This window comes from Chanodichthys erythropterus, chromosome 10 (assembly GCF_024489055.1).
Source record: "Chanodichthys erythropterus isolate Z2021 chromosome 10, ASM2448905v1, whole genome shotgun sequence".
Lineage (NCBI taxonomy): Eukaryota > Metazoa > Chordata > Actinopteri > Cypriniformes > Xenocyprididae > Chanodichthys > Chanodichthys erythropterus.
In genome coordinates, this window is record NC_090230.1 from 26,998,475 (window position 1) to 27,014,312 (window position 15,838).

The 15,838-nt window shown below is 35.3% G+C and overlaps 1 protein-coding gene across 1 annotated transcript; it reads right to left on the reverse strand.

Annotated features, from left to right (window-relative positions):
* Nucleotides 1-1,149: 1,149 nt before the first annotated feature.
* On the reverse strand, nucleotides 1,150-15,390 carry ftsj3 (FtsJ RNA 2'-O-methyltransferase 3). The gene is made up of 20 exons (XM_067396836.1): nucleotides 15,224-15,390; nucleotides 11,808-11,913; nucleotides 11,640-11,686; nucleotides 11,484-11,563; nucleotides 11,311-11,410; nucleotides 11,037-11,231; nucleotides 8,428-8,543; nucleotides 8,062-8,166; nucleotides 7,877-7,977; nucleotides 7,711-7,797; nucleotides 7,484-7,639; nucleotides 6,528-6,663; nucleotides 6,255-6,451; nucleotides 5,160-5,277; nucleotides 4,873-5,087; nucleotides 4,704-4,798; nucleotides 3,319-3,421; nucleotides 3,053-3,236; nucleotides 1,913-2,007; nucleotides 1,150-1,833 (listed from the first exon to the last, which is right to left on the reverse strand). The coding sequence occupies exons 1-20, from the start codon at nucleotides 15,288-15,290 to the stop codon at nucleotides 1,533-1,535; spliced, it is 2,604 nt and encodes an 867-aa protein (XP_067252937.1). The 5' UTR covers nucleotides 15,291-15,390; the 3' UTR covers nucleotides 1,150-1,532.
* Between the last annotated feature and the right edge of the window lie 448 nt (nucleotides 15,391-15,838).

The window sequence follows — 15,838 nt, forward strand, 5'->3', positions numbered from 1 at the left end:
CCATCAGTAAATAAGTCGTTATTTAGTTTTTTTTGGCGCTACCAAAAATATTCTCGTGGCTTTATAATATTAATATTGAACCACTGTACTCACATGAACTGATTTAAATATGTTTTTAGTACATTAATTGATCTTGAGAGAGGAAATGCCATTGGCCTCACTAAGCCATTGGATTTCAACAAAAATATCTTTATTTGTGTTCTGAAGATTAATGAAGGTCTTACGGATGTGGAACGTCATGAGGGTGAGTAATAAATTACAGAATTTTAATTTTTGGGTGAACTAACCCTTTAATAAACACGTAATAAATGAGCAAACTAGTGATAGGAATGCAATTTATTTTTTTGGAAACCAAATAACAACGTTAGGGTAATGTTCTAAAAACCTTTTATTTACGTATAGAAAACTTTTTTTTGCCAACAGAGAACATTAAAATATCTGTTCTGGGGACGTTCTGGGAACCATGTCAACGCCAACTTGGAGTCAAATTTTTTAAATATTCTATTTGCATTTAAATTGTTGATCAATTTCGTGATAGATTCTGCATGTCCGTTTAGAGTAACCTGGTATCAAAACGCAAATAGGAACGTTTCATTTGTGTGATAAGTAGCATCTCGCTCAAGTACATTTAAATTCAAATATGGAGTTAAGGATCGATCAAGACTGTCTGAGAATAATAATTCATTGCTAGGGGTTGGGAAAGGTAGGATTCCAGAACCGTTTTCGGAACTGAAACTTAAAAATTTTGCACAGAATTTTGCATTGTGCCGAATTCCGACCCCCTGCCATATTATTACCCCCCCTAGTATTGGTAGGTTGAGGAGTAGGTATGGAGGAGGGGTTAGGATTAGGGGTGGGATTAAGGTTAGGCAATCAGGTAGCGACTTCAATGAGGGGGGTAATAATTTGGCAGGGGGGGTCGAAATTCATCACAACACCGGTACTTTTCAAGAAACACTACCGGTTCTGGATAAGAACCGATTCTCAGTTGATCCCTATCCCTATTCCCTCAGTTGATCCCTATCCCTATTAATTGCTAAATCAAATTTTCAAGCAAATCCATTAAATATTTTTAAAATGAAAATATACAAATAAACGCACACATATATTTACTTGTGTATATGAATAAAATTTAAAGACACATTTTGTCAATTTTAGCTTGTATTTATTTAAAAAGTCACTAACAATCCAAGCAGATTTTTTTTTTGCATATACATTGGCATAATTAATCCAGAAAAATCAGGAGGTTACTGTATACACCTGAAGTTCATATACCACAAAGTATATGTTAAACATGAAAACACGCAGCATTATAACAATGCTGAAAAACATCAACGATCTGAGCCACGTCTGATTGGTCTAAAGGTTCAGCCCCTTATTTATAATCAAGTGTGTCAAAGTCCGAGCAAAGCAGCGTGTTGTCGGTAACAAGAGGCGGGAGGAGTATATTAGCATACAGTGCTAATAATCCAGTCAGAACGACACGGCTAGCCAAATGAACTCAGTCTGAATGAGGGCACGAGGGGCATCGCTCACTTCTTCGGACGTCCTTTTCCTGCCTTCATGCCCCGCCCTCCTTTATTGCCCCATCCTCCTTTATTGCCTCGCCCTCCTTTATCACCCCGCCCTCCTTTATTGCCCCGCCCTCCTTTGCCTCGCTGCCTCTCATCCTTCCTCTGCGCGGCCCTCGTGTCTTTCTTCATTCGTCCGTCCACCACACGGAAAGCGCCCTTGACTCCGGCCGGACGCCGCACTCTGGATCCGACGCCCTTCTTGGCCACAATGTACGTGACGTCCCGTTTCTCTTTACCCACGCCGGCCTTTTTGTAGATGCTGCGAGCGAAGGAAAGTGAAAATGAGTTTTCATGAGTTTGACATGAAATGAAGCCGACACATCAATGCCAAGACTGACCTTTTGAGCTGTGCCATTTTTTCCCGCTCTGAAATATCCACAGTGTTCACGACGGCTTCAGCCTTCTTCTTGGCCTGCTCCAACTTCTTCAACGTCTACGGCAAGAAAAAGTGCATTTAAAGACCATATTCAGTTTGACTTTTCCTGAAGCCAGTGTATGTTTGTCAAGGTTTCTTGCATCAGAAATAGTTTTTCAATATCATTTTCCACTGGATAAAATAAAAAAAAAAAAAATAAAAAAAAAAAGTAAAAAACAAAAACAAAAAAAAACCTTTTGAATAACATCAATAAAATGAATAATGTAATTGTTTATTTTATAACCACAAAAAAAAAATTTAATTCTTAAGTGGAAAATAAAGATTTTATGGAAACATCTTTTAAATATAAAAATACTAAAATATTATTTATAAAATTACTAATATACAAATACTAAAAATATATATATAAAAAAAAAAAAAAAATCACAAGTGGAAAATTATATACAACTGTTTTTATGTTTTGCTTATGATTTTCAGTTTATTATTAGATAAAATATTTTTATATTTAAAAGATGTTTAAATTTTTCTTGTTATATGAATAAAACAATAACATGTAAACATATACATACACACACACACACACACACACACATACATACATACATATATATATATACACACGATATATTAAAAGGTTTATGTTCTGCTAATGATTTTCAGTTTATTATTAGAATAGAAATATTTTTATATTTAAAAGATGTTTACATATATATATATATATATATATATATATATATATATATATATATATATATATATATATATAAAGCAAAAAATAGTATATTTTTAATATTTTATAATTAAAAAAACAAACAAAAAAACTCTAAAGCACTGACATTCAAACGGGTAAAATGAAATCATAAATATCTATAACATTAATAACACTATTAAAACAAATATTAATATATTTAATAATAATAATAATAATAAAAAATATCTCAACATTAGCATATCAATTTTATTGATTTCCTTGCATTATTAAAATATTTTTTCCAAGTCTAAAATGTGTAATATTCGTGAATAATGCTAATAATAATAAATGTTATTTTTTTTAATGTCTTCACGCTTATCTGAAAGGCGTTGACATCATCTCTCCTCTTACCCGTCTCTTCTTGCGGGCTTTGGCCTCTGCCACGCGTCTGATGGGACGGGCGTTGATTTCCCGCCATTTCTGCTTGTATTCCTCCACCATGTCTTTGGTGACAGGAACAGGCTTCATCCGGTGCTTCTTTTCATCGTCAAAAAACCAGGCGGGAACTTCGGTCATGTCTTCTGAGTTCGCAAACCTGCAAGAACAGCATGAAGACTACTTTGTTACCTCAGCAACACGCGGCTAATGTGACGGCTAACAGATGTCTGCGCTCTCACCTGTGGAAGGAGCCGTCGATCAGGTCTCGTGCTCTCTTTTTCGAGGCGGCGATCTGAGCACCCAGCGCCAAACCCTCCGCGTCAAGAATCCGAGCGCGTTTATCTGTGAAACAGAAAATAATTACACAATTTTAATATAGCTGCAAGCAGGAATTAAGGGGCCAAACACCACAGAGGCAGCTTAAAATCAAGGTATGGAGCATCAGAACAACTATAACAATGAGTGAAGACATATGGAGATGATTTTAAGCAAAATAATTGAAAGCCCATAAATACAATCACTTGTAATGTGACAATTACTTATTTTGAGCAATAGGTGGCGCTGACAACAAACTGATCTGATGTGGTCAGTGTTGGGTCATAATTACACGCATAAAGTTTGGTGTCAATATGTCAAATCTTCAGCCAGCATGGTCTGAAGATGATCTGACTTGAATTTGGTGAAAATTAGACAAACGGTCTGAAAAAGTAGTTATTAAATCAGAAAATCAAAATGGCGGACAGCAAGTTTAACATAATTGGTAACGAAGTTCTCACCACAATCCAAGGATCCATCAAAACCAGTTCCATTACAATAGGCCAAAACTTTTAAATTTTAAAATTTTGAGTGCCGATGACACTTATGGAGTTTCATTACGACATGCCAATGCATTCTTAAAATGTAGCATTTTGCGACAAAATTCGAAATGCCTGACATGGGTATCATTTGACTCGGCACTCTGCACTGAAACTAAAGAGACCAGTATTACGATTTTTGGCCAAACCGTTCAGAAGTTATAAGCAACAAATACCAATTTTCAAATCTCCTGACCACTAGGTGGCACTGTGCTGAAACTGTGCTGGTACCCTCAGGCCATGGTTGTCATAACACACACCAAATTTGGTCAGAATACGCTAAAGTGTTGCGGAGATACTGCATCACATTTCGTCAAATTCATTTGTGCATTATTTGAGAAAGAATTTAAGTTGATTCGTAAACCAAAGTTTTTGTGTCCACATGGTCTGAAGATGACCTGATTCAATGTTTGTGAATATCGAAGCAGGAGTTAGAAATCCAAAAACGTAAAATGCCGGAAAATTACGTCATAGGGTGCAATAGCAAAAATGAATTTTCTTTCTAGCTCTTACAGTTTTTGGACAGTTGGTGGCGCTAGAGGGATTGAATTAGAGAATTTGAATTTTTATTACTTTTTTTTTTTCATTTTTTACAACAAACGAAAGTATAGAGACTTCAAATTTCTTGTGGTTATTGCTCAAACTGTCAAAATTTCACAACTTTTTACTATATGGTTCGACGACGGTGACGACTAACGAATAAAATACGGTGCTTGGCCCCTAAATACAATTCTGATGATGTCAAATGTTGAATATGATTCTGAACTGACTTGTTTTTTCAACAGGAACAACTTGAAAGTCCTCGTCATCAGCCAGTCCTTCCATGCCGACGGCGGCTGAGGCGTGTTTCATTTGCGCAATTTCCCTGTTGAAAAACACATTAGTTTCTTTAGGGAATGGAATTGAGCTTGCGCAGTGCTAATATAAACGAATATATACCTCTCGTCATCGCTGCTGTCATCATCAGAGTCGCTGTCGTCTTCGTCTCCAGCCTTCTCCACTTCCTGTGAGGGCGTGGCCACTTCCTCTTCCTGTGCGGCAGGCTCCGCCTCCGCTTTCCTCTTTTTGCCCTTTCCAGACTGCAGCAGCTGGGTTTGTATCAGTTCACTCATGGCGTCTTTGTCGTCGTCCAGATCCAGCTCTGCAAAGATGTCCTGTGCGGATGTTAAAGCGTTAAAATCTACCGGTTTTAGGGATCCGTATTCGTCTAAATGAGCGATTCACACCTTGCTGAACCACATGTTGGTCTCACGCTCTTTCTTCTCGTCTTTTCCTTCCAGTTCGACGAGTAACTCGTTCCCGTTGGTTTCCCCTTCGTCCTGCTGCTCTCTGGCAAATGAAACTCTGCAGGAAATGCAAAAACAGAGTTCAGACATGAAAATTGTGTCACTGTTTTTCCCCCCACCCATTTAATCTTCATTTTGTTTCAAACACACATTATGTTCTCGCCTTTTGGGTGAAATATTACAAACATTTACCATGGAAAGTACAGTTCCTGAAAAACTATTTGCAAATGAAATTTTTGAAATGAAAATACACACAAACTATTTGTAATAATATATACATACACATGCATTTTATATTTATGTTTCAAATAAATATATTTAAATTATTTTATCGACTTTTATAGTTAACTATAAAATGTAAACAAAAAATATATTTAAATGTAAGCACTATAAATATATTTAAAATATTAAATATATAAATATTTTAAATATAAATATACATTTAAATATAAATGTTTATCTATTTATATAACTATATATTTTTATTTTGCTTAGTTATTAATAAACACATATATATATATATATATATATATATATATATATATATATATATATATATATATATATATATATATATATATATATATATAATTTGTTTATATTTTAAGAATTATTTAAATTATATACATTTATACTGTCTATATTTAAAACACTTTTAAACAATACAAATATAATTTCTTATATATTTATTGTATATTAGTTTTTTAATTAAAAAATGAAACATAAGATATAGTTTGTTTTGTTTTAAGTATATAAATTATATTTTTTATATTTAATAGAAATATCTAATATAACAATACAAAGCAAATTGATATTTTTAAATAATAAAAAAAAATATTATATATATAAACAATTTATATAATATAATAAAAATGTCAAAATATAAATATGATTATTTTTACATTTTAAAAAGAAAAATAAACAATGCACATTTTATAAATACATATATACAGTAATTGTTTGTTTATATATTACCTTTATATTATATATTTAAAATAAATTTAAACAATATAAATATATTGAAGAGAATCATACTTTTTCTTCTTGGGCATCTTTGCCTCGATTTCTCTCTCTTTCTTCTCGATTTCCTCGAGGTCGTCCGAGTCGAGGTCAGAGGCCAGAGACACGCGCTCGTCTTCGTCCTCGTCAGAGAGGTGCACGTCCTCCTCCTGCACTTCCTCCAGCACAGCGTCCGCTCCCTTCATGTCGCCCTGTGCAATGACGCTGAGACCCTGCAGGACAGAGGAACACCGTCAGCACACGCCAGCCCAGGAACCGCTCATCTAGAGTTTTTAGGGGTTTTCTTGCCTCTGCCTTTTTGATAGCCATGAGGGAAAACATGGAGCAATCGCTGGTGTCGGCGATGGAAACTCCAGGAAGATCCATCTTCAGCTCCACTCTCTCTCTCTGCTTCCTTCGTTCCTTCAGGAGCTTCTTCTTTTTCCTGTTTACCAACAAACACGTTAAAATAAACATTTGTAAAGCAGGGTTATTATCGTTAACTACAACTAGAAAAATAAATAAACTAAATGAACTAAAACTAGAAACTATGCAGACATATTTTTAAAAAATTATTAATTTTTAATACCAGTTTCGAAGGTTAATTTTGTTTTCTCTCAGGGTTATTATAGTTAGTTCATTTTACAAATATTACTTAAAACACAAATTACCTGAAATAATATATAAAAAACTTCCCAAGGCAACATTTCAAGTACAAAAACAAAAACTACACGAATTTCAACTAAAAACTACAAAAACGAATAATAAAAATGACAAACACAAAATTACTAAAATTTTAAAATTAATATATTTTTGTTACAAATACAAAAACAAATTGTACAGAAATTGTATCTACGTTTTCTAATTTTTCATATTTAAAAAGTATTAAAATGTAAAAGTAATTAGTTAAAATTAAAATCTAATTTTAATTTCTATTTTTTTAAACATTTTAAAAAATATTTTATATATATATATATATATATATATATATATATATATATATATATATATATATATATATATATATATATATATATATATACACACACACACACTTTAAAATACAACATAAAAAAAAACATTAAGTACTAAAATGTACTAAATGAACTACAAACAAAAAATACTAATAAAAATGTAAAAAACAAAATGACTTAATCTTTAAAATGAAAACAGAAAATACTAAATAAAATCCAAGTGAAAACACTAATGAAACTACAATATAAATATATCGATGATACTAAAACAACACAGTGATGTGAATCTACCGTTTAAGATCGGAAAACTCTTCGGCCTTCATCTCCGCCAGTTTCTTCTCCATCTCCTCTTCCTCGTCGTCCGGCTCGTTCTCATCCTTATTTTCTCCTGCCTTTTTCTTGCTTTCCTTCTCATCAGTATCGCTCTCTTCATCGTTTGAGCTAAGACTGTTAAAACGCGCAGTTAATACCGAATCTTTACTGTATGACGTGAATTATATGACGTGATAATAACGTACTTGATTTCCTGGTCCAGCTGTTGGGCTTCCTGCCTCAGTTTTTTAGCCAGGAACCTCCTCAGCTTGGATCTCCATGACAACAACAGACTAACAACACAACAGCCAATCAGATTTCAGCTCTCCATATATGGACATCCTACATATAAAAATCAACGCTGGGACTCACCGCAGCTCCTTTCGGCCCAAGACTTTAATATCGGAGCAGCACTCTTTGATTTCTGGTGAAGTGAGAGGGTGGGATTCAAGCTCGGGGTTATCAAAGGTTATCTAGAGCAGAAATGATGGAAATTAGGAGGAGAAATACATGGGCAAACATGTCTGGCATACAACCGAAGCGGCTTGAAAACGTACTTTATTGGCTTTGCTCAAGAAATCAACAGGGTTTTCAGCCTTCAAGAATTCTGTTATTGAGAAGATGTGATAGAGAGTGAGATCTCCATCGCTGTAGCCTTCAGCCTGAAACACCGCAGAGGAAACGGGTTTAATTCAATGGAAAATACAGAATAAAATTTCAGAACAATGTTAAAAAGTACAAAAAAAAACAGACTTAAGATACAGGTATAAGTATATGTGATCTACAAAAATGCATATATAATATTGCATAACAATAATAAAACATTTTAAATGTATACAACTATACATTTTAAAATAATATTTAAAAATTATATTCTCAAAAACACATTCATGCAAACATAAGCGAAGCGTAGTAAGACATACTTTGGGCTTTTTTTTGGTAACCAGCTCTTTCACAGTTTTCACTTGTACATCGACCTCTTTAAAAGCATGTTTGGGGTCGAAGAACTTGTTGTCAATTTTATCCGGGGCCAAAAAACCTGAAGGAAAAGAGAAATATATTTATATAGACAGACAGATGGATGTATGGATGGATGGATGGGTAGATGAACAGACAGAACAAACAACAAAAATAAAATAACAGAGACAGAACGACGTTAGAACGAACAATAGATACAGACACTGAACTGAGATAAAAAAAAATATAATAGAATTATAGAACGAGCGATACAAGGGAATGATAGAATTATATAACGAACAAAATGCGACCAATTTCCACGAGAGGTGACAAAAAAAAACAAAAAAAAAGTCTTTAATTAGCCAATGGCTAGTAAATATTATATATATATATATATAAAACAAAAATACACAACACAATTCAAAGTCAAACCAATATAAAAAATACCAGTTTCGAAGGTGTGTTTTGGTGAAAAAAGTTTTTTTTTCCCCCCAGGGTTTTTATCGTTAGTTCATTTTACAAATATTACTTGAAATAAAACAAACATTACCTGAAATAATATGAAAAAATTCCCAAGGCAACATTTAATTTCATTCAAATACAAAAATAACAAACTACATGAACTTAAACTAAAAAAACAATAAAGACATAAAAAAACAAAAATGACAAAAACAAAATTACTAAAAATTTAGAATTAATATATTTTTGTAATTTTTAAAACATGTAAGCATATATAGACATTTTTTTACATTTACTTTATATTTCTTAAATGTTTAAATATTAGAATTAAAATAAATAAATCCAAATTAAACAATGTAAGCTAATTTTAAGTTTTTAAAATAATTTAAAATATAAAAACAAAAAGGTATCTACGTTTTCTAATTTGAAACCGAGACAGAACGACGTTAGAACGAACAATAGATACAGACGCAGAACGGAGATAAAAAAAATATAATAGAATTATGGAACGAGCGATACAAGAGAATGATAGAATTATATAACGAACAAAATGCGACCAATTTCCAGAAAGGTGACTAAAAAAAAAATGTCTTTAATTAGCCAATGGTTAGTAAATTGTACAGTTTCAGTTGCCTGTGATTGTTTTAGAGGCAAAAAAAAAAAAAAGTTTAGCGCAGATATAAGAGACATTTCCAATCTGGCAACACTGAAGCACATGCTGCTGACCAGCGCTGCGTTGTCATTAAAGTTTATCATTTGCTTTTAAACATTCAACCGCAAGAAAGATAACTCACGCGGTTGATCTCAAACTGCGCACACAGAAAGCTGCATCTAACAATAACTTTAGCTTCTTGAACGGACAATTTTACACAAAATTATGTCAAAATGCCTCTCGTGGCTGTTAATTATTTGTTTTATACTGTCTACATTATTTTCAAAATTTTATAGTCTTTAAATTATTTATCCATCATTTATTTATGATATTTTTGTATCTTGGGTTTTATCTGTGTTATGGTAACGGAGGTCTTTTATTTTGAAATTCACTCACATGAGAGGATATATTGTGACATTTCAGGGCGTAACGAGACCCAGTCACAGCGTCAAGGAGTTTAAAAGGATTTTGCTCCTGGTTTAAATGGAGAACAAGGTACAATTATAGGCTTCCTGTTATTTTTATTTTGTTGTTTTGATTGTTTTTGCATCAAGACTACTTGTTTGTTGTTATTTTGTATGATGTTTAGTTATGTTTAAGGGTGCGCTCACACTTGTAGTTCGGTTCGTTTGGTTCATTTGGTCCAGACCAATTTGGAATTTGCAAAATTGCAGGTTAGCCTATAACAGGGTACTTAAATGTAGTTGAAAAAACATCTTGCAGCATAATTTTGGTTAAAACAACCATATTTAATGTATATTTTACATATTTACTAAATTAGAATTAATTGAATGCGAAAAATAAATATCTGTTATTTCATGTTATGACCAAACAAAATGTTGATATATGATACATTTTATATAAATATTATACATTTATATAAATTTCCAATTAATTCCCATAAATTCCTGTTAAGTTACCATATTGGAATATTTCCAAAATTCCCCAGGTTAACCGCACCAGAGTTTGTTTGGAAGCCTTCACATATTTGTATTTGGTTTTGATGCACGTTTGTTTCGACACAGTAAATTCCCTGATGTTAAATCAACACCGAAGCAGAGTTAAGAGTTAATTAGATGCTTAAGTGATTAACTGAGTGTCAATCATTTGATTATTGAGGATACCTGATGATAACGAGTGACTGAAGGAAAGAGAAACACAAGAACTTCAACAAACTTCAGCCACAGCTTTAGATGAAAAACTGAAAACACATTAAATCTCTCTTAATACTAACCAGACTGACTTTATTTGTGTCATTCATCTACAGAAATACTTTGAGAATTAACAGGTTTAGATGTTGATGTTTTATTGAAAGTATTTGGTATTCATCACTATGGTGATCAGTGTTTCATTTCGATGGGCCTCTATGCTTTTTATAATAGTTTGTGGTTTTTGTAGCATTGAACGAACAGAATGAACGATACAGACAAGCAAAACATATAAATTAAACAAAATCAGCCTTACCTTGACAGACGACGAAGATCTCGGCGGACTCGTTTCGCGAGGCCTGTGGTTTGGTGGCCTGAACCTTCTTGAAGAACTGTTGGAAGATCCACATGAGCGGCTGGTAGTCTTTGGAGCGGAAGACTTTAGTGATGAACGTGCCGCCCTTCGTGAGGAACTCGCAGGCCAGTTTGAGAGCCATCAGAGTGAGACTCGCTGCAGGACACAAACACAACCAATGACACGCCATGCTTCCTGACGCTCAGGACTTCCTATACGAGGCGTTTTCCTGTACCTTGGGAGAAGGCATCATGCTGCCAGTTGGCACCAACGTTGGGCGCACCGTCATTGAGGACCACGTCCACCTTCCACGTTTGCAGCTCCTTCCTGAGAGCCTGACGGGAGAAGAGCGTTCGTCAGTGCTGCGGTTACGAATCTGACCAGACTGAAGCGTGCGGCGACACAAACCTGTCTGCATTTCTCCGTCGTAATGTCCTCCTGCAGGGTGACCACGTTCGGGATGGGTTTGATCGGCACCAGATCCACACCTGACAACAAATCAAGAGTGTCAACACTGGATCTCTGAGTCTGAATCAGTGACATTACATTTCAAATCACACTCACCGATGATGAGGCTGGACACGGGCATGAACTTTGACGCCACCTGCAGCCTGAATGCGAAAGACAGACGGGTTAGTCATGAATAGGGTTGGGTATCAATCCCACATATCGATTTGATTCCCAGCTCTAAAACTCTCCCACAAACACGCTAGTTAAGCAGTGTTTACTCACCATCCTCCTGGAGCGGCACACAGATCCACCAGAGCTCGAGCTTTCTGAAGAAACTGGAACTTACGATTGAGCTGAATGAGCTTGAACGACGATCGGGACCGATAACCTTAAACGAGCAACAATATATGAGCCTTTATCTGATCACCACGGTTTCTGGTAATACATTTTGCATTAAAGGTGCAGTATGTAATAATTTCTGTCCGCTAGAGGTCGCCTATCCAAAACAAAGGCGTAGCTTGATGATGCCAAGTTTGAGAGCGGAATCTTGGTCTTCACCTCAACGGATGGTGCAAAATAATCGGGATTGGACTTGGGAAGAAATCATGTTCATGGATGTGATTATTAACGTTACTGTAGTGTGAAGCAGAGCAGGAGCGAGTGTTGTGGAGCGGAACGAGAACACACGCCTCACGAGCAGCAGGACTTTTATTACGCCAGAGTCGCCGGCGCCACTTCTGCTTTTCCGGTCATGAGTATGAGGTAACGCAGCTCTGTTTATCATATTAGATACATTTGAGAGTGTTGAAAATGATGTTATAACGTTACTCTGTGCGTTCGCTCGGCGGCTGCTGTGAGACACTGTTACACACTAGGCCTGCACGATAAATCGTTATAAAATCGCGATCTCGATTCACCCTGTTCACGATTTAATTTTTAAATTACTTCGATTTAAAAAAAAATAAAAAATCAGCCTTTATTTTGAAAGGACCGCTCTCACAGGGCTTCACCCTCAGCCAACGACAAAGCGCCTGTTCACACCAAACGCGAATAGAGCATCTGGCGCGAATGATTTCAATGTTAAGTCAATGTAAAGACGCGTTTACGCGCGTCTGGAGGTCTCACGGCGCGGAAGACGCGAATTCGCCTCATTCGCGCGTCAGCCAGAGATTTATGACACAAGTTCATACTTCAGACAGGAATAAAAAGGAGCTCGCTTGGAAGAGTGTCGGTGAGGAGATTGGGCTACCTGGTAAGTTGTAAATACACATTTCACTTTTGAGTCACGTACAAGTTTATCGACCCGCAGCCTTCCCGCGACGCTGACCCCTACTCCGCTGTTCTGCTCTCCAGAGCAAATACAAAGCGGTAGCTCTCTCGATGAACGCACGATCAACATCAGCCATCTTGCAAACAGACAACCGCCTAGCAGTTGCCCCTCACACAAGAAGCGGATTTCGCCTCGGACGCGTGTCAATTTCGCTTCAAACGCTTGTTTTTTACGCGCGTCTATTTCGCTCTAGACGCGCGAATGCATTCAAAATGTTCAAGCGGCAAACTAGACGCGGTAGACGCGAATTTGACTCTCTATTCGCGTTTGGTGTGAACGCTAGTCTCGTGTTTCACTCGTCGAGCGAGCGCGGTAGTTCTATTCATTGAAGCCTCTATGTTTACAGGCTTGTGGTGATGTGCAATGTTCTATAGGTGCCAAAACAAATATTTTTGGTACGTTACTTCCAATTTGTTTTGTTTTGTCATGGTTCATGTGTGCAATAAACATTACATTTCATGAGAAAAAAAATCGTTGTAGAGAATCGTGATATCAATTCTAAGCTAAAAAATCGTGATTAATATTTTTCCCAGAATCGTGCAGGCCTATTACACACTGCAGAAAGAGAGATCCATTTTACAATATCATATTAAATGCTGGATGATTGTGTTGATAAATGGCATGCAATTCATTTTAAAACGTAGTGTATGATGGAGAAAATGCTGTAATACTGTTACTAAAAATAAAGCTGCATCTGATTATGCTATGTTAGCTACTTCACAAAACAGTGTTTTTCTCTGAGGCATGGTAAAGCATGAGACTCGCACAAAATCAAGAAAATTAGATTTAAACAATAAGAAAATGTGTTGAGCTATTTAACAATTAGTTTTCTGTCTATAAATATATCAAAACAGTTGTTCCCTTGTCTATTAAAACATGTAAATATTAAAGCGTCTTTGGTGTTTCCATGGTTTCTACAAAATAAAAGCGGAAACCGAGGGTAACACGGGTATGACGCAATTGACAGGCGACTCCTCACACGTCCCGGAGCCTTGGTTAAAATCCATAGACAGTAAAAGAAATGGACACAGCGACCCCATTGGAACTCATTTGAGACAAGTGAAGCCCATTTTTAGCGATTTTTAGCACTTCCCTTTCTGACGCGCAGACTCACACTAAGCCTGATGAGGTCCGCAACCTGTCTGACAGATGTAAATCTTCTAGTAGCTGTGCGTGCAAACTGCCATCGTTAATCTTGCAGAGACGGCGAGCTTGAGCGGGGAGTTCTTTGGTGTGAGTGAGCAGGAGTAAGTATTCTGATTAATTAGTTTGTATAGTATTTTAAAATGTAACGCCAGTACGCCATATTAAGATAATCTCCCCGATTGCCTGCGAGCTTCTCCTCCTGTCTGTACGGTAATTTCTCTACTCTACGACAGAGAGTCGAGTGGTTATGACGCAATCGTTAGCTTATTTTTACAAAAACTGTTTCTACGGGGCCATAATGTAACATAGAAGGTAATGGAGCCCTTTATACATTGTCGTGTATCTTTGGAAATAAATAATGGGCAAATGGAGTCTTTAAACGCCTCCGATGTAAAGTTATTCACTGTCAAAGTGACGCCAAAATGAATGGGAGTCAATGGGGATGCTAACGAAAGTGAAGTTCTGCTACAAGATGGCGGCACCTGGCCGACTTCAACTTCCGGTCGACTTCCTTGGGCACTGTTAAAAATCGCAATTTTCTCACGATTTACAAATAGTTGGAAACATTTGGGATATTGTAAGTACTCAAGTGAACAAAATATATAACACTGGCCTAGTGGTTTTTGGATATGTTACTGCAAAAATGTTACATATTGCACCTTTAAAAGGGAAATTAAAACACAACACATGATTTCTGAGAAAAAAAGAGAAAGGAAATAACATTTCATAAGGCCCTATTACTGTAAAAAAGTAAGTTGTTAAAGTGTTATAAATTCAATTTATAAGACATTTTTAAAATTTCATTAAACCATTCAAATGGAATCCAGAACAATTACAATGAAAAAAACAGAACTTGCTAGAACTACAAATTGTATAGGGCCCTCAAAATGTAACATTTGTCACACTTTCAATACGTTTCATGACTTCACTTAATTACACGTTTTTGACTACTACAATTTAACGAGTCCACAAAAATGTAAACGGAAAATACGGAATTTGTGAAAAGTATATTCCCACAACATGGTAAAAACATGGTATTATCAGATTGTAATTACATATTAGAGTACTAAATAATTACCATGGTAATTCTATGAAACTCTGAGGAATGACATGCTACTGTAATCTCAAAACACCCTCTATTACTATGGTTCATGTCCAAAAAACAAGGTAATAACGTGGTAATGCGTGATATCACGCACATGTTCACGTTTACGCGACTTACCCGTTTCTTTTGCGAGATGATAGAATTTATCCTTTCTGGTTTTTCCGACTTTGAGTTTTTTACCCATGATTTCTGTGGCAAATTACCCGTTTCTAAGCTTAATTTCGACACGTTTCACTTCACCGTGTCGCGAGCTACTGAGCCACAGCCACACGTGTATTTTGGGGGCGCTGGTAGATGACGTCACTGGGAAGTTGTACAATCAAATGTAATTTTAGCAATAATAAAATATTTAAAATATTACATGTGATAATAATACATGATTGTAAAGGAAAAAATATATTAAAAATCTGATTCGTAAATGAAGCAGTAGATTTATATTTAGTACTTTACAGACATTGAGAATATGGGTCTTATTATGAAGTGTTCTTAGTATTGAAGAACAATTGTGAAATTTATTTTTAATTAAAAATTATATGATTTCCCATGCAGGAACGGAGCGAAAACTTTTTAAGATATATATATATATATATATTTATTTATTTTATTATACTGTGGAACTTCCTTTCCTTATTCTTTTTTTATATATATTATTTTATTGATTTCATAACTTATACTGCATAATAAATCACGTTACGTTCGTTCTCAAGTTAATATGCAAATGAAGGGGGCGTG

What these genes read in the sequence shown, in the direction of transcription:
- ftsj3 (XM_067396836.1), bottom strand. Translation starts at nt 15,290, where the DNA reads ATGGGTAAAAAACTCAAAGTCGGAAAAACCAGAAAGGATAAATTCTAT. An exon ending in TCATCTCGCAAAAGAAACGG is followed by an intron (nt 11,914 to 15,223) that starts GTAAGTCGCGTA and finishes TGCTCGTTTAAG; the next exon opens with GTTATCGGTCCCGATCGTCG. An exon ending in TGTTCCTGTTGAAAAAACAA is followed by an intron (nt 3,422 to 4,703) that starts GTCAGTTCAGAA and finishes TCTGTTTCACAG; the next exon opens with ATAAACGCGCTCGGATTCTT.